The 23323-nt window shown below is 43.1% G+C and overlaps 1 protein-coding gene across 2 annotated transcripts in view; it reads right to left on the bottom strand.

Moving 5' to 3' along the window:
• Positions 1-23323, bottom strand: part of LOC121549961 (partitioning defective 3 homolog) — a 439443-nt gene that overhangs the window by 140757 nt on the left and 275363 nt on the right. For both annotated transcript variants that reach the window (XM_045206775.1, XM_045206776.1), the window contains exons 12-13: positions 7894-8082; positions 7273-7443 (exon numbers count right to left, since the gene is read on the bottom strand). In XM_045206775.1, coding sequence (XP_045062710.1) covers positions 7273-7443; positions 7894-8082 — 360 coding nt within the window. The remainder of the gene's footprint in view (positions 1-7272; positions 7444-7893; positions 8083-23323) is intronic.

Here is a 23323-nt window from a genome sequence, read left to right as displayed (position 1 = left end):
TTAAAGGGAGTGCTCCTAATCTCAGCTTGTTACCTGTATAAAAGACACCTGTCCACAGAAGCAATCAATCAATCAGATTCCAAACTCTCCACCATGGCCAAGACCAAAGAGCTCAGGAACAAGATTGTAGACCTACACAAGGCTGGAATGGGTTAGAAGACCATCGCCAAGCAGCTTGGTGAGAAGGTGACAACAGTTGGTGTGATTATTCACAAATGGAAGAAACACAAAATAACTGTCTATCTCCCTCGGCCTGGGGCTCCATGCAAGATTTCACCTTGTGGAGTTGCAATGATCATGAGAACGGTGAGGAATCAGCCCAGAACTACATGGGACGATCTTGTCAATGATCTCAAGGCAGCTGGGACCATAGTCACCAAGAAAACAATTGGTAACACATTACGCCGTGAAGGACTGAAATCCTGCAGCGCCCGCAAGGTCCACCTGCTCAAGAAAGCACATATACAGGCCTGTCTGAAGTTTGCCAATGAACATCTGAATGATTCAGAGGAGAACTGGGTGAAAGTGTTGTGGTCAGATGAGACCAAAATTGAGCTCTTTAGCATCAACTCAACTCGCCGTGTTTGGAGGAGCCGGAATGCTGCCTATGACCCCAAGAACACCATCCCCACCTTCAAACATGGAGGTGGAAACATTATGCTTTGGGCGTGTTTTTCTGCTAAGGGGACAGGACAACTTCACCGCATCAAAGGGACGATGGACGGGGCCATGTACCGTCAAATCTTGGGTGAGAACCTCCTTCCCTCAGCCAGGGCATTGAAAATGGGTCGTGGATGGGTATTCCAGCATGACAATGACTCAAAACACACGGCCAAGGCAACAAAGGAGTGGCTCAAGAAGAAGCACATTAAGGTCCTGGAGTGGCCTAGCCAGTCTCCAGACCTTAATCCCATAGAAAATCTGTGGAGGGAGCTGAAGGTTTGAGTTGCCAAACGTCAGCCTCGAAACCTTAATGACTTGGAGAAGATCTGCAAAGAGGAGTGGGACAAAATCCCTCCTGAGATGTGTGCAAACCTGGTGGCCAACTACAATAAACATCTGACCTCTGTGATTGCCAACAAGGGTTTTGCCACCAAGTACTAAGTCATGTTTTGCAGAGGGTTCAAATACTTCTTTCCCTCATTAAAATGCAAATCAATATATAACATTTTTGACATGCATTTTTCTGGATTTTTTTGTTGTTATTCTGTCTCTCACTGTTCAAATAAACCTACCATTAAAATTATAGACGGATCATTTCTTTGTCAGTGGGCAAACGTACAAAATCAGCAGGGGATCAAATACTTTTTTCCCTCAATGTATGTATGTATATATATATAGTTGCGGAAAAAATTAAGAGACCACTGCAAAATTATCAGTTTCTCTGGTTTTACTATTTATAGGTATGTGTTTGGGTAAAAATAACATTTTTGTTTTATTCTATAACCTACTGACAACATTTCTCCCAAATTCCAAATAAAAATATTGTCATTTAGAGCATTTATTTGCAGAAAATGACAATTGGTCAAAATAACAAACAAGATGCAGTGTTGTCAGACCTCGAATAATGCAAAGAAAATAAGTTCATGTTCATTTTTAAACAACACAATACTAATGTTTTAACTAAGGAAGAGTTCAGAAATCAATATTTGGTGGAATAACCCTGATTTTCAATCACAGCTTTCATGCGACTTGGCATGCTCTCCACAAGTCTTTCACATTGATGTTGGGTGACTTTATGCCACTCCTGGCGCAAAAATTCAAGCAACTCGGCTTTGTTTGACGGCTTGTGACCATCCATCTTCCTCTTGATCACATTCCAGAAGTTTTCAATGGAGATTGGGCTGGCCATGACAGGGTCTTGATCTGGTGGTCCTCCATCCACACCTTGATTAACCTGGCTGTGTGGCATGGCGCATTGTCCTGCTGGAAAAACCAATCCTCAGAGTTGGGGAACAATGTCAGAGCAAAAGGAAGCAAGTTTTCTTCGAGGACAACCTTGTACGTGGCTTGATTCATGCGTCCTTCACAAAGACAAATCTGCCCGATTCCAGCCTTGCTGAAGCACCCCCAGATCATCACCGATCCTCCACCAAATTTCACAGTGGGTGCGAGACACTGTGGCTTGTAGGCTTCTCCAGGTCTCCGTCTAACCATTAGATGACCAGGTGTTGGGCAAAGCTGAAAATTGGACTCATCAGAGAAGATGACCTTACTCCAGTCCTCTACGGTCCAATCCTTATGGTCTTTTGCAAACCTCAGCCTGGCTCTTCTTTGCTTCTCATTGATGAAGGGCTTTTTTCTAAATTTGCACGATTTCAGCCCTGCCCCTAGGAGCCTGTTTCGAATCGTCCTCGCCGTGCACTTCACCCCAGCTGCCGTTTGCTATTCTTTTTGTAGGTCACTTGATGTCATCCTACGGTTGTTGAGTGACATTCGAATGAGTTGGCGGTCATCCCGGTCAGTAGAGAGTTGTTTTCGTCCTCTGCCGGTCTGTAGCTTTGTTGTCCCCAATGTCTGCTGCTTGACCTTGTTCTTATGACATTTTAAGGATGGAAACAACCTGATGCTCACTGTATCCCTCTGCCAGTAAAGCCAGAATTGAACCCTTATTTTCCTCACTCAAAACGTTCCTTTTAAACTCTTTTGGCATGGTTAATAGTTATTTTTTTATTAATATTTCTTTTGAGGTACTATTAGCCTGTTTTTGCCATCCAGCTGGTCCTATTGCAAGAGGATAGTGATGACCACAGCAGTGGTTTTTATACTTTTCCTCGTTAAATAAGATTTGGTTCAGGTGATCACCTAATCAGTACCTAATTCAGTAGAATGAGGTGTGCCTGTGATGGAATTCAACAGACACTGGAATGGAATGGCTGTCATACATGTAGAGATGCTGATTTAAGAGAAATTTGCAGTGGTCTCTTCATTTTTTCCACAGCTGTATATATATATATAAATATAAATATAAATATATATATATATATACTACCGGTCAAATGTTTTAGAACACCTACTCATTCAAGGGTTTTTCTTTATTTTTACTATTTTCTATATTGTAGAATAATAGTGAAGACATCAAAACTATGAAATAACACATATGGAATCATGTAGTAACCAAAAAAGAATCTACTTCAACGTAGAATGACAAGAGTGTGCAAAGCTGTCATCAAGGCAAAGGGTGGCTATTTGAAGAATCTCAAATATAACATACATTTTGATTTGTTTAACACTTTTTTGGTTACTACATGATTCCAAATGTGTTATTTAATAGTTTTGATGTCTTCACTATTATTCTACAATGTAGGAAATAGTAAAAATAAAGAAAAACCCTAGAATGAGTAGGTGTGTCCAAACTTTTGACCGGTACTGTATATAATATTCCATATACAACATAACAGTTTCCCAAGTGCCTCTCTCTCAGCTGTTTTACATCCAAGGTTAACTGGGGGACTAAAAAGTGATTAATGAATGCTACTGTACATTATGTTTCAAATGAGTCAGGAAAGGGGAAAACAACCGTGTAAGGGTTGACAAAGGTGGCCTTCTCTCTAGCCAGTGTCTAGAATCAAACCAACATAAACACATTGTAACCTCCATAACAAGCCTATCCATTGAGCAGGGTAGCACCTCCACATAACACAACCACTAAACTCCCCTCTCAAATACATTAGCGCCTTCGGCCTTGGCTTCCCTCCACTGAGACAGAGATGGATCGTATTCATTGTAATGTTGCCCTCTGTGCTCACTCCCACTTTGCTCTGTGACAGTAGCAAACTGGCGCTCGCTATCACAACATTACTTGACCGGCTGGTGGGCTGGTTGCTGAGTGGTGGGATAGAAGTCACCGCAAGGCAACAATCCCGTCTATTTATATTCTGTCTCTCCTTTTTGTAGTAGCTATCCCTCTCTCAGAGCTAAGAGAAGACAACATCAGAAGAGTGCCTCTCTCTCACTCTCAGTTTAAGGGGTTTACAGAGTGACTGAACAGCTGGCAGGCATATGTACATATACACACACTCACATACAATCATCATACAGTGGGGGAAAAAAGTATTTAGTCAGCCACCAATTGTGCAAGTTCTCCCACTTAAAAAGATGAGAGAGGCCTGTAATTTTCATCATAGGTACACGTCAACTATGACAAACAAAATGAGAGAAAAAAATCCAGAAAATCACATTGTAGATTTTTTTATGAATTTATTTGCAAATTATGGTGGAAAATAAGTATTTGGTCACCTACAAACAAGCAAGATTTCTGGCTCTCACAGACCTGTAACTTCTTCTTTAAGAGGCTCCTCTGTCCTCCACTCGTTACCTCTATTAATGGCACCTGTTTGAACTTGTTATCAGTATAAAAGACACCTGTCCACAACCTCAAAAAGTCACACTCCAAACTCCACTATGGCCAAGACCAAAGAGCTGTCAAAGGACACCAGAAACAAAATTGTAGACCTGCACCAGGCTGGGAAGACTGAATCTGCAATAAGTAAGCAGCTTGGTTTGAAGAAATCAACTGTGGGAGCAATTATTAGGAAATGGAAGACATACAAGACCACTGATAATCTCCCTCGATCTGGGGCTCCACACAAGATCTCACCAAAATGATCACAAGAACGGTGAGCAAAAATCCCAGAACCACACGGGGGGACCTAGTGAATGACCTGCAGAGAGCTGGGACCAAAGTAACAAAGCCTACCATCAGTAACACACTACGCCGCCAGGGACTCAAATCCTGCAGTGCCAGACGTGTCCCCCTGCTTAAGCCAGTACATGTCCAGGCCCGTCTGAAGTTTGCTAGAGTGCATTTGGATGATCCAGAAGAGGATTGGGAGAATGTCATATGGTCAGATGAAAACAAAATAGAACTTTTTAGTAAAAACTCAACTCGTCATGTTTGGAGGACAAAGAATGCTGAGTTGCATCCAAAGAACACCATACCTACTGTGAAGCATGGGGGTGGAAACATCATGCTTTGGGGCTGTTTTTCTGCAAAGGGACCAGGACGACTGATCCGTGTAAAGGAAAGAATGAATGGGGCCATGTATAGTGAGATTTTGAGTGAAAACCTCCTTCCATCAGCAAGGGCATTGAAGATGAAACGTGGCTGGGTCTTTCAGCATGACAATGATCCCAAACACACTGCCCGGGCAACGAAGGAGTGGCTTCGTAAGAAGCATTTCAAGGTCCTGGAGTGGCCTAGCCAGTCTCCAGATCTCAACCCCATAGAAAATCTTTGGAGGGAGTTGAAAGTCCGTGTTGCCCAGCGACAGCCCCAAAACATCACTGCTCTAGAGGAGATCTGCATGGAGGAATGGGCCAAAATACCAGCAACAGTGTGTGAAAACCTTGTGAAGACTTACAGAAAGCGTTTGACCTGTGTCATTGCCAACAAAGGGTATATAACAAAGTATTGAGAAACTTTTGTTATTGACTAAATACTTATTTTCCACCATAATTTGCAAATAAATTCATTACAAATCCTACAATGTGATTTTCTGGATTTTTTTCCCTCATGTTGTCTGTCATAGTTGACGTGTACCTATGATGAAAATTACAGGCCTCTCTCATCTTTTTAAGTGGGAGAACTTGCACAATTGGTGGCTGACTAAATACTTTTTTTCCCCACTGTATATGCTGCTGCTACTCTGTTTATCATATATCCTGATGCCTTGTCACCTTACCCCTTTACATATCTACCTCCATCACTCCAGTATCCCTGCACATTGTAAACATGGTATTGGAACTGACTGACCCTGTATTTAGTACTTCTTACTTCTTATGTTTTATTTCTTGTGTGTTTTTTGTTCTACCTTGTGTTATGTTTAGTCCTAAATTGAAATTGATTACTGCATTGTTGGGTTTCGATCTTGCAAGAAAGGTATTTCACTGTGCACGTGACATTACAACTTGAAATTTGACAGGCTGGACTGATAGGAGAGACCTTGGATCTTGGAGGGCCCAGGAGGGACAAGTGTCCTTGGCCAGGGAAAGTGAGTGGGAGAAGGGGTAGGGGGGTGATGGGGAATGTGCGTGTGGGGGGACGAAGGGCAGATGAGGGGAGAGGGTCCCAGCAGGAGGTCTACTCAAGGACCACAGGACAGAGGCACCAATCATCCTCACACCAACACTAATCAAAGCTGATCTCGAATCAGCGGATGCAGGGGATTGGCACACACACACACACAAAACAAACACGCACACGCACTTCAACGACGAGTACTTCACCACTGAAAAAAGCAGCTCATCTCCATTATCAGCCCATTCCCATATCGATTCATCTCCCCATAGATACCAAAATAAAATATTTGCTTCACCACTTCAAAGCCAATGAAATGTTATATGTATTCTAAAAGATACATTTGTTTTTTAAGACGCTATGAGAGCAGCTCGACTGCTGGTTAATAGAGAAACATAAATAGACTCAGAGTTGAGTGATGGGACTTGATCTTTTTTTTATATTTCTGAAAGACAGCAGCACCTTTCAAAACCATATCTGGGCTAGGGCATTCCACAGGCTGAATTGCTTTCGATCCTCTCAACTTCTGCTACAGCCTGATAACAACTCCTCACTTTAATTCACTTTCTTTCTGAAAGTCCAACCTTCCTATCTGCACATTGTGGTGGGCTGTGTCTGGTTCTGTCTGCCAGTCATCCACCATTGAAGTGGCTCTCACCATATCATAGCGCCCCACATTGTCAAGTCAACCATATGCAATGGGGCCGAAAGCAGAGAAGAGTTAGATTATCAAAATTGGATCTTTGCTGTGAAGATTTGCATGCTGGTAGCTCCTGAAGGTGTCCCTCTGGCTATCTCAAAGAACCAAACCAAGAAAAGGAGGGAAATAGACAGAGATAGCTAGCATGGTAAAAGTCAATCATAAAGCCCTTGTTTATCATTCAAAGCAGACGAGTGGTCCATCCATCAATCCCTCTCTCATCCCTTTCTTGTTCTCTCGTTCTCACCCACTCCACTCGTCTGTCTGACAAGTCAAGTAGCACAAGCAGTAAAGGAGCGGGGGAAAGAGATCAACTCATTCATTCTCAATACCACTAATATCAACCTATGAATCTCAGCTAAGACCAACCAATTAAAACATCCCCTCTTCATTATCTAGCATTTAATCATTCATTCATACACACATGAGGGTTGGGGTCAATTTCATTTCAATTCCAGTCAGTTCTGAAAGTAAACCAAATTCCAAATTCCCCATTGAAAAACATTGAAGAGAATTGAATTACTTTAGAGTCTCAAGATGGTGCAATCATTACCTCGTTGCTCTTGGCAACCCTCCTGGCAACGATGAGTTGGATCGTCCCTCGTTTGTTGCCCTCCGTCGACATGGACAGGCGAAGCGTTTCCATGGCATCCTGGTTGGGCGTCCCTAGCAACGACTCGCCATTGACGGCAATGAGCTGGTCGTTGACTCTCAGTCGGCCATCCTGTAGAACCACACAAAAAAGAAGGGTGTGATCATATACATATATATGCACTGTAAATTGACCTGTTTTACAGCGCATTACAATAACGACATGTTATCTTCACCATTTCTTAAAGTGAATGACCATCAGAGTAATTAACTAACTATTGGAGACTAGATAATACAGAACAGAAGTCGAATACAGTCATCATTCATTCTTATTGCACCTCATGAGCATTCTCTTTGAGAAGCGTAGACATTGGTAGCCTAGTGGTCACTGGTTAGAATCCCGGTGAAACATCTGCCGATGTGCCCTTGAGCAAGGCACTTAACCATAATTGCTCATGTAAGTTGCTCTGGATAAGAGCATCTGCTAAATTACTAAAATGTAAAAATGTAAATTGTAATTTATTAGGGTCTATTTATCATGTATATGTATCAACCATGGAACACAAGGATGTGTGATCCTTACCTTGCAGGCGGCTCCTCCATTGATGATGGACTTGACGAAGATGCCCAGGTCGGCGTGATTTTCCTTGGAGCGGTTGCCCTTGACGCTGACCCCCAGACCTGCCGACCCCGAGTCACTCAGGGGGATCTCAAAGGTCAGGAACTCCCTGGTACCATCTGGGGTCAAAACCAGGTCCTCTTCTTCTGACTTCTGTAAGGAGAGGGGGGAGGGAGGTAGATAGGTAGAGAAGACACAATATGGAGAGAGAGAGAGAGAGAGAGAGAGAGAGAGAGAGAGAGAGAGAGAGAGAGAGAGAGAGAGAGAGAGAGAGAGAGAGAGAGAGAGAGAGAGAGAGAGAGAGAGAGAGAGAGAGAGAGAGAGAGAGAGAGAGATTAGAAGAACAAAAGAGGGAGAGATGAGATGAGTGTGTGTCATATCTTATTGTGGCTGTCATTGTTACTTATCCTTACTGTCTAGCAGACCACCGCTAATTCGCTGTCACAGTCATAAGCTCTCTGTGTGAGAAGCAGGATCAAAGCTACTTTGAAAACACCAGGTATCAATTTTATGCTCAAACAACAGCATTTTCCCGTTGACGTCCACACCATGCATCTTTAGAAGATGCTTTCTTGTCACACGTTTGAGGTCCGACATATACATTAAGTGATCTGATGTTCCGTGGGATGCTTTGTTAGAGTTCATTTAGTCTCAGTGTGTTCACACTGTTTGGGGGTGAAGCCTGTTTAAAACCCACTGAGACTGGAACACGTTCAACCAAACGGGTGTCAAAATTCAATTTATTCTCCCTTCTCTCCGAATGTTTATGGAATGAGAATTTCAAAATAACAGTCGTAAAAATCACAAAGGCTTTTAGTAACTAAGGTCATTACAAATTGTTATTTTATTCTTCCTTTCTTTCAGACAGATAAGTAACGGTAAGGAGAGGTGGGACAGAAAACATCTGCAACATCAAAAAAGACAGTCATGATATTTCTCTGTGCATGACAGAATCTGGTTCATTGTGACGGACAGGAAGAGAGCTTGTCTTGAATATCAAAACGATTTAACCAAATATCAGCACCTCTCATGAATACTAATCACTAGTGTGTGCAGAGGAATCTGCAGCCACTAGTATTGCTCTGAAGATTAAAAAATGTTTAATTTAAAACCAATAAAAGTTTGCCGAATGATAAAACAAAGAAGAATGGAGTACTGCTACTACATTTTTTAGTTCAATACTGTGAATACATTTGTGGGGTGTTATTGAATGAATGATGAAAAGTGATGATCTGTGAGGGATGTGGAGCCTTCATCATGTGCTGTTGTGTGTGTGTGTGTGTGTGTGCCTTGCAGATATAGCCATGGCTGCTGTATTAACGGAACTAATGCAAACAACGGGAGCAATTAACCCTGGGACCCATGCTCCAAGACCCCTATAACACTACTGATGAAAGTATTGCTCTGCAGACACACACATTTACATTTTAGTCATTTAGCAGACGCTCTTATCCAGAGCGACTTACAGGAGCAATTAGGGTTAAGTGCCTTGCTCAAGGGCACATCGACAGATTTTTCACCTAGTCGGCTTGGGGATTAGAACCAGCGACCTTTCGGTTACTGGCACAACGCTCTTAACCACTAAGCTACCTGCCGCCCCACACACACACGTACACAAAAAGACACACACACACAGGAATGCCAGGTGTCTGCCCTTCACAGGTGCTGAGTGAGAGCAAAGCAGGTTTTTCAGCGGCTGAGGAGTTATTAGGATGCAGTGGTGCGTTCAGGTGCATGAAGCTTTTTTCAACACCTAGCACGGCCTGACACCCTATTCCCCCGTCATTCCTCAGCTGTGCCACCCCCCCCCAACCCCTCTGAACCATGACTGGATGACTGGACCATCAGTAAAAACAGGCCCCTGAATCCTTCTAATCACAGTGCTTTTTAACACATAACCCTTTCATTACACACACACACACACACTGGAGGACCATGCCAGGAAATCACCATTCATATCCTACAGCCAGGTGATAGGGAGTGGGCACAGGTCAGGTAGAGAAAGTAGTTCTTTGTCCCCGACTACTCTACTCTACCACATGTGATAGTATAATTATGTAATAAGGCACGAGGGGGTGTGGTATATGGCCAATATACCACAGCTAAGGGATGTTCTTATGCACGACGCAACGCAGAGTGCCTGGATACAGCCCTTAGCCGTGGTATATTGGCCATATACCACAAAACCCTGAGGTGCCTTATTGCTATTATAAACTGTATACCAACGCAATTAGAGCAGTAAAAATACATGTTTTGTCATACCCATGGTATACAATTTGATATACCACGGCTGTCAGCCAATCAGCATTCAGGGCTCGAAGCACCCATTTTATAATGGTTCAGTATAGCATGATCTCATAGGCCTTATTCAAAGTTATACAGAATGCAGCCAAGGCTTTAGTTAGAGTCAAACAAACAGTAACCCAGCCATTAGCCTTTAGTTTCATATAATTTATCATCATGGGGCCATTCTAAATCAGCTGTGCTCTGACAAGCCCTGAGACTTCAACACAACTCTCTATGCTATGATCGATTATGTGTCCTTGTTGACAATGTGACCATGGCAACAGTAAAAAAAATACAATGCTTTCCAAAAACACTCAGAACTAGTTGGATAAATTGCCAACATGTGTCAAACTACGTCTTTACTATTAATGAAGAGTTTTTATTTTAAAAAATTCAAAATTACTTTTATGTCCCCGGAGAGGCTTTTAGCTCAGCTGTTTACTATATTAGATGCCATAAATTAAATTGGCAATAATTGGCTAGAGGACCACTTTCTGTGTCCTCGGCAAAATGACAATGCAATAATCATCCTCGCTCGCACACGTTCTGTATTCCAGAAAGGGAAGGCTGAGTAAGTGAATGAGAGAGAGAGAAACATTGTAACATTTACATCAGATAGGAACAAGCGCTGGCAGCCAACTGAGTTTTTCAAGCCAGCTGACAGCAGCTCCACCCTGATGTGAGTGAAGGGAACACAGCTCAACAAAAAGTGCTGTAATCCATCAAAAGAGATCGCTGGATGTTCCTGAATAAAACACAGGGTAACTACACTGGTGTAAGAGCAGTTGAATAAGTCAACATAACACTTGAATAGGTCCCAAGGTGTCAGGTTAGTTTAAAGCTAAGCTGTAAAGTCAATATAGCATCTATTGTGGTGTGTGAACAGAAGTATCACCGATCACTATTGCACCAATAGGTAACATTAACATACAGCTCAGGTATTCTATGACATATGTATTCAGTAGAGTCCACTGCTTCTCAGCACTACTAGTCATGTAGCTACACTGGGTCCCTGTGCACCGGCCTAGTCTAGACACAGCCATTCCTTCACACAGGAAGAACAACCTGCCTGGCTGTCATCCATTTATCTCTAAACGATTGACCCAGCCACAGCCCATTATGTGCTGTGGGTCCTTTATTATTAATTAATAGTCTGCATGGGTGGCATGCATTCATTAAGTCCCATTGTCCTAGAGGAGAGGGTAAATTATATTGTCTGAGGAGAGAAAGAGGAGGGAACATAGGAGGGATCAGAGTGGAAACAGAGCAGTCCACCATACCAGAGCCCCCTGCATACAAAGTGGGGTTTTAGTCTTTCTTCTACCTTGCTAACAGGGTGTGTGGGGGGGGTTTAGTCCACACAAGGTCAAATGCTATTTCTATGGGGTTTAGGGTTAAGGTTAGAATATGGGTTCTGGATAGAATAATGTTTAGGGTTAGGAGCTAGGGTTAGGTTTAGGGTTAGGTTTAGGGTTAGGTTTTCGGGGTTAAGGTTAGGGTTAAGGTTAGTTATACAAGACTGTGTGTGTGTGTGTGTGTGTGTGTGTGTGTGTGTGTGTGTGTGTGTGTGTGTGTGTGTGTGTGTGTGTGTGTGTGTGTGTGTGTGTGTGTGTGTGTGTGTAGGCATCGGATTATGTTTAGGGTTAGGTTTAGGGTTAGGTTTTCGGGGTTAAGGTTAGGGTTAAGGTTAGTTATACAAGACTGTGTGTGTGTGTGTGTGTGTGTGTGTGCGTGTGTGTGTGTGTGTGTGTGTGTGTGTGTGTGTGTGTGTGTGTGTGTGTGTGTGTGTGTGTGTGTGTGTGTGTGTGTGTGTGTGTGTGTGTGTTTTTGTAGGCATCGAATTATGTTTAGGGTTAGGAGCTAGGGTTAGGTTTTCGGGGTTAAGGTTAGGGTTAAGGTTATTTATACAAGACTGTGTGTGTGTGTGTGTGTGTGTGTGTGTGTGTGTGTGTGTGTGTGTGTGTGTGTGTGTGTGTGTGTGTGTGTGTGTGTGTGTGTGTGTGTGTGTGTGTGTGTGTGTGTGTGTGTGTGTGTGTGTGTGTGTGTGTGTGTGTGTGTGTGTGTGTGTGTGTGTGTGTGTGTGTGTGTGTAGGCATCGAATTATGTTTAGGGTTAGGAGCTAGGGTTAGGTTTTCGGGGTTAAGTTTAGGGTTAAGGTTATTTATACAAGACTGTGTGTGTGTGTGTGTGTGTGTGTGTGTTGTGTGTGTGTGTGTGTGTGTGTGTGTGTGTGTGTGTGTGTGTGTGTGTGTGTGTGTGTGTGTGTGTGTGTGTGTGTGTGTGTAGGCATCAGCACATGCATGTGTGCTTGTGTGTGTGGTGAGAGAAAGAGTGCAGAAAATGAGAGAGAGAGAACTAGAGAGCTAAAGAAAGAGAAAAGTGAATGAAGAAACATTATCCCCTTCCCCCTTTCACACACCTCAAAGGCTTTTTTGCCCATCACCACTTGAAACAATTAGCAGCCTTGGAAACTTTTCTCCACACACGACCAAATTTGGTGACATAAAGGTCATTGAAAATGAATTTCAAAGCCTAAAAAGAAATCAGTCAAGGATGTAATTGCAAAGAGGGCCCATGCATGATAAGTAGTATTGTAACATGAATTCCTTTTTGCTCTGTTTCTTTCTCTACCCGACGACTGACTGCTGATAATGGGTGACTATTAAACACCTTTGGCTTAATGCGGATCAGGACTATTCAGGTGCAATAAGAACCTAATACAGACACAGAACTAGAGAACGGGATCCTGTTCCCTCTGGTCAGAAGTAGAGAACTATGTAGGGAATAGGGTGCTAGTTGGGATGCATTCCCAGTGTGCTGGTTGGTGTACACTCCACACCACACAGGAAGAAGAATGGACTTAGTCACCTAGACTAATGAGGGCATGGGTAGCTTGAGACCCCAGAGGTGTGTGTGTGTGTGTGTGTGTGTGTGTGTGTGTGTGTGTGTGTGTGTGTGTGTGTGTGTGTGTGTGTGTGTGGGCCAGGTTTAGAGGTAAACATGCTTGACCTATAGGGATATTATTGTACCAGGCTTAATGTATGGACCGTTTTGGATGAATTAAGCCAGTTTTGATGAAAGGGGATCAGGAGAGTAAAGTGGTGGAAGGAAGCTCAATCAACATGTCTCTCTGCATAGTTTTATAAGACATGGCGAGGTGGGAAGTGTGTGTGTGTGCGTGCGTGTGTATGTCTGCATAGTTTTACAACAAACAGCACAAAAGGAGTAACAGCGGCATAGCTCAATCTGAGCGACAGATATACTGGAGTTTCTGGGTCGGGCTCTAATTCACTCAATGCTGCCTTTATTTCACTGGAGTGGGTTGGATTATGTTATTTTCCCACATAGAATGGGTCTGTGACAAACAATGGAAACATGAGTCTTTCAGTTCTATTCACAGGCTGTAGTACATCTTAATTAAGCCCTACATTAAACATCTGCTGTACAGGCTTTAACACAACACAAAGCACAGTGTCCAACTCTCCTATACAGCTCTTTCTACCTAATTGTGAGTCAAAAAGCAATTGGTTTGTCCGACTTCACACTTCAACCGGCTGGGTGTGTGTTGCTGGGTGGGTACTGGGTTGGACCCTTCCTTCGGGAGGTGGAGTGTGTCCTCAGTCCTCATAGGTTGCCCTAAACTACTTTGTTTATCAACCAGATCTACAATATCCCCATCCCGCCATGCACCACCCCTCCTCTCGCAGTATAACGGCAGGCGTAATTATAGGTAACAGCTGCTGAAAAGTACTAAATGAAAACAGGTGGTGCGCACCGAAACAGTTTGAAAGTCGTTAACGGAGTGGCATTGTCTTCTGCCACACTTTGGGTTTAAGTGCATGAGTGTGTGACTCTGAACCCAACTTGGAACGGTGATTGCAATACAACAAAACAACAGCCTAAAATCCCTAGTAAACAATGAGGCAGAAACTCATCTGGCTGGTGAAACACGAGAAAGCCCATGTGGATGTAAAATTTACGGGGAGAAAATGACATTTTGTACTGCTTCAAACACACAATACAAGTTAAATATCCTGGCCCATTAAATGAGAATGTCCATTTTTGTCCCAGCAGGAGAGGAAGGCTTAGTGCTATAGTAAAACACTGGAGTGAATCCATGGAGCTCACACTGATCGATGGCACACATTTTTCTTCAGAGTTGGGGGAAACAGCAGGAATGGGAGATTTCTAGAGAGAGGGAGAGAGGGTGGGAGAGATAGAGTTGAAGAGAAGGGGGAGAGAGATAGTTAAGGATAGGGGAGAGAGAGTTAAAGAGAGGGGAGAGAGAGAGTTAAAGAGAGGAGAGAGAGTGTTAAGGGGAGGGGAGAGAGAGTTAAAGAGAGTGGGAGAGAGAGAGAGTTAAAGAGGGAGTGAGAGAGAGTTAGAGAGGGGGAGTTAGAGTTAAAGAGAGGGAGAGAGTTAAATAGAGAGAGGGAGAGTTAAAGAGAGTGAGTTAGAGGGAGAGAGAGAGATACATAGAGGGGGAGAGAGAGTTAAGGAGAGGGGGGAGAGAGTTAAAGAGAGGGGGAGAGAGAGAGAGAGAGACCCCCAAATGACCCAAACCCTTTCTTTGTTCCTCTGATTCTTAAATGATAGCATGAAATGGCAGTACCATTAGCCCCCCCAACTACTCTAAAAGTCAGTAGAGAGAGAGAGAGAGAGAGAGAGAGAGAGAGAGAGAGAGAGAGAGAGAGAGAGAGAGAGAGAGAGAGAGAGAGAGAGAGAGAGAGAGAGAGAGAGAGAGAGAGAGAGAGAGAGACAGCTCTATACTTTGAGAAGGTCAACACAACTAACAATAGAGAGTAATGGCTGCACTTATGATCAAATTGAGGGTTGTCAGTTCCTATGTCATTCTGCACCACTTCCTTCAAATGCTTTTCCTTTTTCTGTGTTGGTGACTAATCTTTTCACTTGTACTGTAAATAAAAAAGGTTCTCAGAAGTTAAGCCAGGGGTTGATCACTTCCAGGATATGTGTAACATTTCTCTCATTACTGCATGATGAGGAGAAATGATACTTGTACAGCTGGTCTTTTTTAAGGTTATATCACTCAGGAACACTGTGAATGTGTTACTTTATTTCATGTTAAAAAGGGAAGGAGCACAGACCACTGAGTCAACACCTTAAGTGTCTCGTCTCTCATCCAGAGATAAATTAAAACACTCATTATTTAGCAACATGGTTGGAATGCTGATTTCTGTATCAATCAGACAATAATTGTTTTTACTCTATGAAGGAAATAAAGAGAACAGCAGTTTTGGCACTTTTTTTGCAAAAGTTGCAGCACATTACCTCATCCTTGCGGGACATTTAATTACGTTAACAGTGAAGATTACACTTCTCTGGCCCTGCTGAACAGAACGCGCTGCCTTGTTAAAAGACACCATTGTTTATCACAATCAAACAAAAGATCCTGGGTAATATGAGCTGAACATGTTCTATTCTAAATTATCCACAGGGTAAAACGCTGGGCCTACGCTCTCTCTCTTAGACTCTCTCTCTGTCTCTCTGTCGTGGCGCCACACTCATCTGGCAAACACGACAACAACCTCAATCAGCCAATCAATGGGCACTGTTAGCCGTGACATCACTTCCCTCCTGGGGCGTTGCTATGGGGACAGACAAGCTGACAGATAGCGAACCGTGGCCCTGTCAGAGCTGTGCAATATGACACTGCTGAATGAACCCAGTCACCCCCATAACCCCTCCCCTCACCATCTCCTCACCCCACCCCTGGTGATCCCAGTGGGGATAAACCACATTGGTACACCTGCAGAAGCCTCAGACAGAAGAGGACTGGCCACCCCTCAGAGCCTGGTTCCTCTCTAGGTTTCTTCCTAGCTTCCTGCCTTTCTTGGGAGTTTTTCCTAGCCATCGTGTCTCTACATCTGCATTGCTTGCTGTTTGGGGGTTTTAGGCTGGGTTTCTGTATAAGCACTTTGTGACATCTGCTGATGTGAAAACGGCTTTATAAATACATTTGATTTGATATGTACAGGAGCCCATTCACAACAATACCGTACCACACAGACACTTACAAAAAAGCACAAATATATATGTTATTATGTTTTATCAATTGTTTTGTCTACATTTTGGGGTGATTGGGAAAAAACAAGCAATATCATCTGCGGAGGATAATTGGACCCATTGGAAATTGAATGTTCAATTAAGGTTCATTGGCATGGTTTGGGAAAGCAAAACAATGTCATGCTTGTTTGACTTACAGATACATTTCAAGGGAACCAACCCAGCAGCCTTTTATTTCAATACGCATTTAAATGGGGCGATTGTGATTGCAGCCATTACAGTTTGTATATGTGTTTAGTGGTAGAAAACATTGTGGGGACCCCTTTGATATGGACCAGCGGAAATGAGTCAATAAAGAAGTCTCTCTCTCTCTCTCTCTCTCTCTCTCTCTCTCTCTCTCTCTCTCTCTCTCTCTCTCTCTCTCTCTCATTTGCCTGTTGCCTCTTTGCCTGGGCGCAAACCATCAATCCCACTGACACATCATTCAGAAGGACTGTAATTAATTGCGCAATTAAGATTCTCATTGCTTGGCAGACACGGCTCCTAATGGATCAGTGACAACTGTGATATGATCATAAAGACAGGTTTTAATGTACTGCTTAATTACACTGGTGTGAATGTAAATGTGTGATGCAGAACTACAGAACATAACAGTCACCATGGAGAATCATATAATCATTATGTTCCTTTAACGCCCATTTGTTCTTCATATGACAACTCGATGTGCGTCCCAAATGGCACCATATTCCCCATTTAGTTCACTTATTTTGATGGGCTCTGGTCAAAAGTAGTGCATGATATAGGGAATAGGGTGCCATTTGGGATGCTGACTCTATAGTTCTACAGGGACTGACGGTATAAGCATGCACTTAGGGTCAATCGGCTGTGTGTTATGTTCATGATATAAATATGAATCATGGTTTATGATGCGGCTGTTAGAGAATATGGATGTAATTGAGCCTATCAACACCTATTTAGATGAGGGCTAGGGTTAAATGTCTGTACTTGCATACTACTTAGAATGCATGACCAACACATTGCATTGATACATGCTAACTATGCTAGTATGGATATTGGAAGAGAGTCAGTGTCCAAGTCTGATTCTAGTAGTAGGGGGATATTGTGGCCATAGAAATAGAATAATAGATAATATTTATATGCATGGGGCTCTGTTACCAAATCTCTGGGCCTCAGTGTCTATAGGGAGTCTGTGTTCTAGAGGGAATGGAAATAAGACCGAACATAACAGTAGAGCTAACATACTGTATGGGGGTTGGATGGAGCTCTTATTGAGGGGGGGTTGAAATGAATGGACGTGATGTGAGAACACAAAAGGGAATAACACACACACATTCATACACATTCACACGCAAACATTCACACGCATTCACACGCAAACACATACATTCCCACATATTCACACGCAAACACACACAAACACACGCAAACACACACAGACACACCCAAACACACCCAAACACACACAAACACACGCAAACACACACAAACACACACATTCACACGCAAACACACACATTCACACGCAAACACATGCAAACACACACACACAAACACACACAAACACACACAGCTTTACTCATGACACCAAAGTGGGCAACCACTTTAAAGCAATAACAATAAACACAGCAGACGGCAGCTTAAAACCTAAACCAACTCAACAGGTGAATAAATTGTGACTTCTCGTGACATCATCAGGGCTGTCTCTGTGTTTAAGGCCTGGTATGCACAGCAGTAGGGACTATAGTAACTCATTTCTCTGCGGTGTGGCCAGCCGGCGTGGCTACTGAGGCGTGACATTTACTTATTTATCACAGGAGTGGAAGGTGAAATGCAATCTTGGCCTGTGGTGTCCGGGTGCCGACATGTCGCTCTTGGCTGTAAGCACACACAGCAGTGCTGCACGGTGGGTAGATAAATGTGACGATAAATAAACCAGACAATGGCGTGTTGGTGCTGTGGCGGGGGGGTGGGGGGGTGGGTACTGTGGTTAGCCTCTGTGTTTGCATGTCGGAATTGCGTGTGAGGGCTGTGCTGTTTTAATGTTCTCACACCGCCGTGCGCGACCGCTCCTATCGTTCCTGGTATTAGTGTAGCGGGTAATTGCGTCTGCAGAAATGAATTATTCAGAGAGGTAGAAGGGGGGACTGGAGACTAGATGTGTGTGTGTGTGTGTGTGTGTGTGTGTGTGTGTCTGTGTTGACTGGGGACTATGCCCTGAGTAGCTTCTTAGCACTGTGAAGTGCAGAGGTAAGGTTTCATCAAGTACAGGTTGGGTCTCCTAGGATTCTGTGTTGTTTTGTTATTTCCATGGCGATTGCTTTTCAATACCTGACTGTCGGAGACTGTTACATTGTGCACTGGCCCGTTCTATTCTATTCCTCTCCCTCTCCCTCCACCCCCACCCCCCCCAACTCTACCGCTGTCTCTCCCTCAATATCTCCCTCTCCCTCCGCTCCCTTTATATCCCTCCCCCTATCACCAAGTTTCTAACCTCCATGTCTCACTCACTGTCAGTCAATAGGACTCAATCCTGTCCTTCTCTATGGCACTCCCTTCTTACCATATCTCATCCTACCATAGTAGGAACACAATAACAATAACTTGTGGAAGAAAATACACAGAGACAGAAAAACACACACATGCAATTAGCATAGCCATGGAGGAGTATAAGTAGTTAATGCAAAACATGAGGTATTCGTGACATGAAAAGTCTAGAGTATCCAAACTCACCATTCCCAGCCTAGGCAGTGCAGAGGATCAGAGTTGTCAGCATGATCTGCATCCCAAATGGCAACCTATTTTCCTGTATAGTGCATTATATAGGGAATAGGGTGTAATTTGGAATGCAGCCATAGCCTGCAGCCATAGCTAACAGTGGAGGTGACTCAAGAAGTGTCAAGCTGAGTCTCTCCTAGGGTTGTGGCGGTCAAGAAATGTTGTCAGCCAGTGATTGTCAAGCAAATAACTGCCAGTCTCACAGTACTTGACCGTTAATTAACATAAACACATTTAGCATCTCATGGCTTCCACACATAGCCTACAAAAAGTCTAATAAATCCATGTAATATAACCTACACCATCACAATAAATCCATTATTTATTTTAGTCAGCTCTAAAGAAACATGATATGAATAAAATGTAGTCTATTTCAGAAGAACAGAATAGCATACTCTGAGTTGTCCTTATGTTAGGCCCTGATCTGGCTATGCCATATGGCTGTGGGCTACACTAGTTAATTTAGCAGAAAAGATTTGCTTAGAATTCCGTGGAATTATTTTAGTATGAAGAATAAAATTGAACATAGCTGAATAAAATAGAAAGGATATTTTCTCCAAACAATTTGAGGGAGTGCTATTCTGTGTTGAGGGGTTAACAAAGAAACAGGTCCTCCTATATGTTTAATTTAGATACAAACATTGGGCTGTATGTTTTGATTTTAAATACATTCTAAGGCTGCATGATGCGACTCTAATGATGATTAGAAAAAAAGTGGCATGAAAGGCATGAGCTCTGCTTAGTTTTTTGCGCAGGCTGTACACACTTCATCAGTCTGTCATTCACAATTTGACAATTTCCCGGTAGCATCCATTTTGTGTGGCCATAATGCCCCCTTTAAAAAATACATGTCATCTATACACTTACAGTGCATTCGGAAAGTATTCAGACCCATTGACCTTTTCCACATTTTGTTACATTACAGCCTTATTCAAAAATTGATTAAATTACATGTTTTCCTCATCAATCTACACACAATACCCCATAATGTCAAAGCGAAAACAGGTTTTTAGAAATCTTTGCCAAAACAGAAATAGGTTATTTACATAAGTATTCAGACCCTTTGCTATGAGACTCGAAATTCAGCTCAGGTGCATCCTGTTTCCATTGATCATCCTTGAGATGTTTCTAAAACTTGATTGGAGTCCACCTGTGGGAAATTCTATTGATTGGACATCATTTGGAAAGGCACACACCTGTCTATATAACGTCCTACTGTTCACAGTGCATCATGTCAGAGCAAAAACCAAGCCATGAGGTCGAAGGAATTGTCCGTAGAGCTCCAAGACAGGATTGTGTTGAGGCACAGATCTGGGGAAGGGTAACAAAACATTTCTGCAGGATTGAAGGTCCCCATTCTTAAATGGAAGAAGTTTGGAACCACCAAGACTCTTCCTAGAGCTGGCCGCCTGGCCAAAACGAAGCAATCGAGGGAGAAGGCCTTGGTCAGGGAGGTGACCAAGAACCCGATGGTCATTCTGACAGAGCTCCAGAGTTCCTCTGTGGAGATGGGAGATCCTTCCAGAAGGACAACCATCTCTGCAGCACTCCACCAATCAGGCCTTTATGGTAGAGTGGCCAGACGGAAGCCACTCCTCAGTAAAAGGCACATGACAGCCCACTTGGAGTTTGCCAAAAGGCATCTAAATGACTCTCAGACCATGAAAAACAAGGTTCTCTGGTCTGATGAAACCAAGATTGAGCTCTTTGGCCTGGATGACAAGCGTCACGTCTGGAGGAAACCTGGCACCATCCCTACAGTGAAGCATGGTGGTGGCAGCATCATGCTGGGAGACTTTCATCAGATCCTTGATGAAAACCTGCTCCAGAGCGCTCAGGACCTCAGACTGGGGCAAAGGTTCACCTTCCAACAGGATAACGACCCAAAGCACACAGCCAAGACAACGCAGGAGTGGCTTCATGACAAGTCTTTGAATGTCCTTGAGTGGCCCAGCCAGATTCCGGACTTGAACCCGTTCGAACATCTCTGGAGAGACCTGAAAATAGCTGTGCAGGGACGCTCCCCATCCAACCTGACAGAGCTTGAGAGTATCTGCAGAGAAGAATTGGAGAAACTCACCAAATACCAAACTTGTAGCATCATACCCAAGAAGACTCAAGGCTGTAATCGCTACCAAAGCTGCTTCAACAAAGTACTGAGTAAAGGGTCTGAATACTTATGTAAATGTATATGTTTCATGTATATTTTTTTATACATTAGCAAACATTAAAAAAATATATGTTTTTGCTTTGTCATTATGGGATTTGTGTGCAGGCTATACTCCTGTTGTAAAGAGAAGCAATGTGTTTAATATTAGGAAAGTTGAGAAATAAATATAGTAGGCCTAGCCTATAGAAAGCTTATGGGATCCTCCTCTTTTTAATAGAGGCCATCACTCTGTTTTCTCATGCAATTGCATAGCCTATAGAAATGTTGCACAACATAAGCTCATGTGCTCTCATTAAGTGTTTGATTAGATTTTCGAGGACATTTGCATTGATGTCAGGGTGATTAGAGGGACAATAGAGTGCTGAGTACCAGGCAGTTAGCAAGTTTGGTAGGCTACTAATGACCATCATCAGCTTGGAGACGCCTAATTACCATGACTAAACGGTCACGTGGAATTTGACTGCCGTCTATCCTCACAACCTCCCCTGCCAGGACACTGATGAGGCCGTCTGGGGCCAGAGAGGGCCTGCATGTTAACCTCCCCCCACCAGGGGCGATCCCTCTGGAGCTCACATCATCTGCTATTATCCTCCTCACCCTGCCTCACCCCTCCTCACTCCCCCTAATCCCCCCGGAGCTCTAATTCTTCGGTAGTAGGCATAGCAACCATTGATCTAAAGCCCTTATTTATTCAATCAAGCCTCAGTTCATAGACATCTACTCTTCTTCTTCTTCTTCTCTGTTCTGTGAAGAGCGAGGGGTTGGGCGAGAATGGGCTGAGGCGACAGAGCTCATTTTCCTCTGCCCCTGTCGGGTTTGGACAGCGATGGGTAAAGGCTAGCAATGACGGCCCTATCAATAAGTCAGTCCATCTGCTCTACCACATCCGCTCGCTGCTCTTTGAAAATGTCTGCCGCTGCCCCTGAGTCATGGAGAGAGCGAGAGAGCGAAAGAGAGAGAGAGAGAGCGAAAGAGAGAGAGAGGGAGAGAGCGAGAGAGCATGACAGCAAAGGCAAACGTAATGAAATGAACAAAGACAAAGATATTAATAAAGGAATACTCAACCCTGCTCAACTACTGGGTGGTCCTCTGTAGCTCAGCTGGTAGAGCACAGCGCTTGTAACGCCAAGGTAGTGGGTTCGATCCCTGGGACCACCCATACACAAAAAAATTAAATGTATGCACGCATGACTGTAAGTCGCTTTGGATAAAAGCGTCTGCTAAATGGCATATTATTATATTATTACTCAACAATCACAGTTGATCTTCTCTGATCTGCCGTGAGAACACATACAATACCAGTCAAAGTTTTAGAACACCTACTCATTCAAGGGTTTTTCTTTATATTTACTATTTTCTACATTGCAGAATAATAGTGAAGACATCAACACTATGAAATAACACATATGGAATCATGTAGTAACCAAAAAAATGTTAAACAAATCAAAACATATTTTATGTTTAAAACTTTTTTGGTTATTCTACAATGTAGAAAATAGTACAAATAAAGAAAAACCCTTGAATGTGTAGGTGTTCTAAAACTTTTGACCGGTAGTGTAGTTTTGATGGAAACATCATAAAATCTCACATTCTGTAATTAAAAGTGGTTTTAAGCATAAGGCACAGTCAATTAATTCTTATAAAACACACATGCCCCTCCCACAATATACCAATAAAAGAGACGTGGTGCTTGATTCACCACTGACATTAAACATCACAAAGCAAACATCAACAAGACAAACCTGATCTTCTCCATGTTGATTTATATGGCTGTATCCTGTGTGTGTGGGAAATGTCCCCTCTCTCTGATTTAGAACTCCACTGTAGTGTATGCGGCCCTGGATGATACGTTTATGGTGACACAGACTTGCGCATGTATGTATGTATGTATGTAGGCACGCACACACACTTACTGTGGTGTGTGTGACTGTGAGGAAATTACCAGTTCCTCTCCTCTCTTCACTATACTTTATTTGCAATAACTCTCAGTGGTGGATCCCAGTCCTCATAAACATAATTTTATGATTATTGAGATCCATGAAAGCTCCACTCTCTCTCTGTCTGTGTGTGTGTGTGTGTGTGTGTGTGTCCGTGCATGTGTGTGGGAGAGCACCT

Source organism: Coregonus clupeaformis, chromosome 23, assembly GCF_020615455.1.
Source record: "Coregonus clupeaformis isolate EN_2021a chromosome 23, ASM2061545v1, whole genome shotgun sequence".
Taxonomy (NCBI): domain Eukaryota; kingdom Metazoa; phylum Chordata; class Actinopteri; order Salmoniformes; family Salmonidae; genus Coregonus; species Coregonus clupeaformis.
Note: the sequence above shows the minus strand (reverse complement) of the source record. Positions and strands in the feature narration are given on the sequence as shown.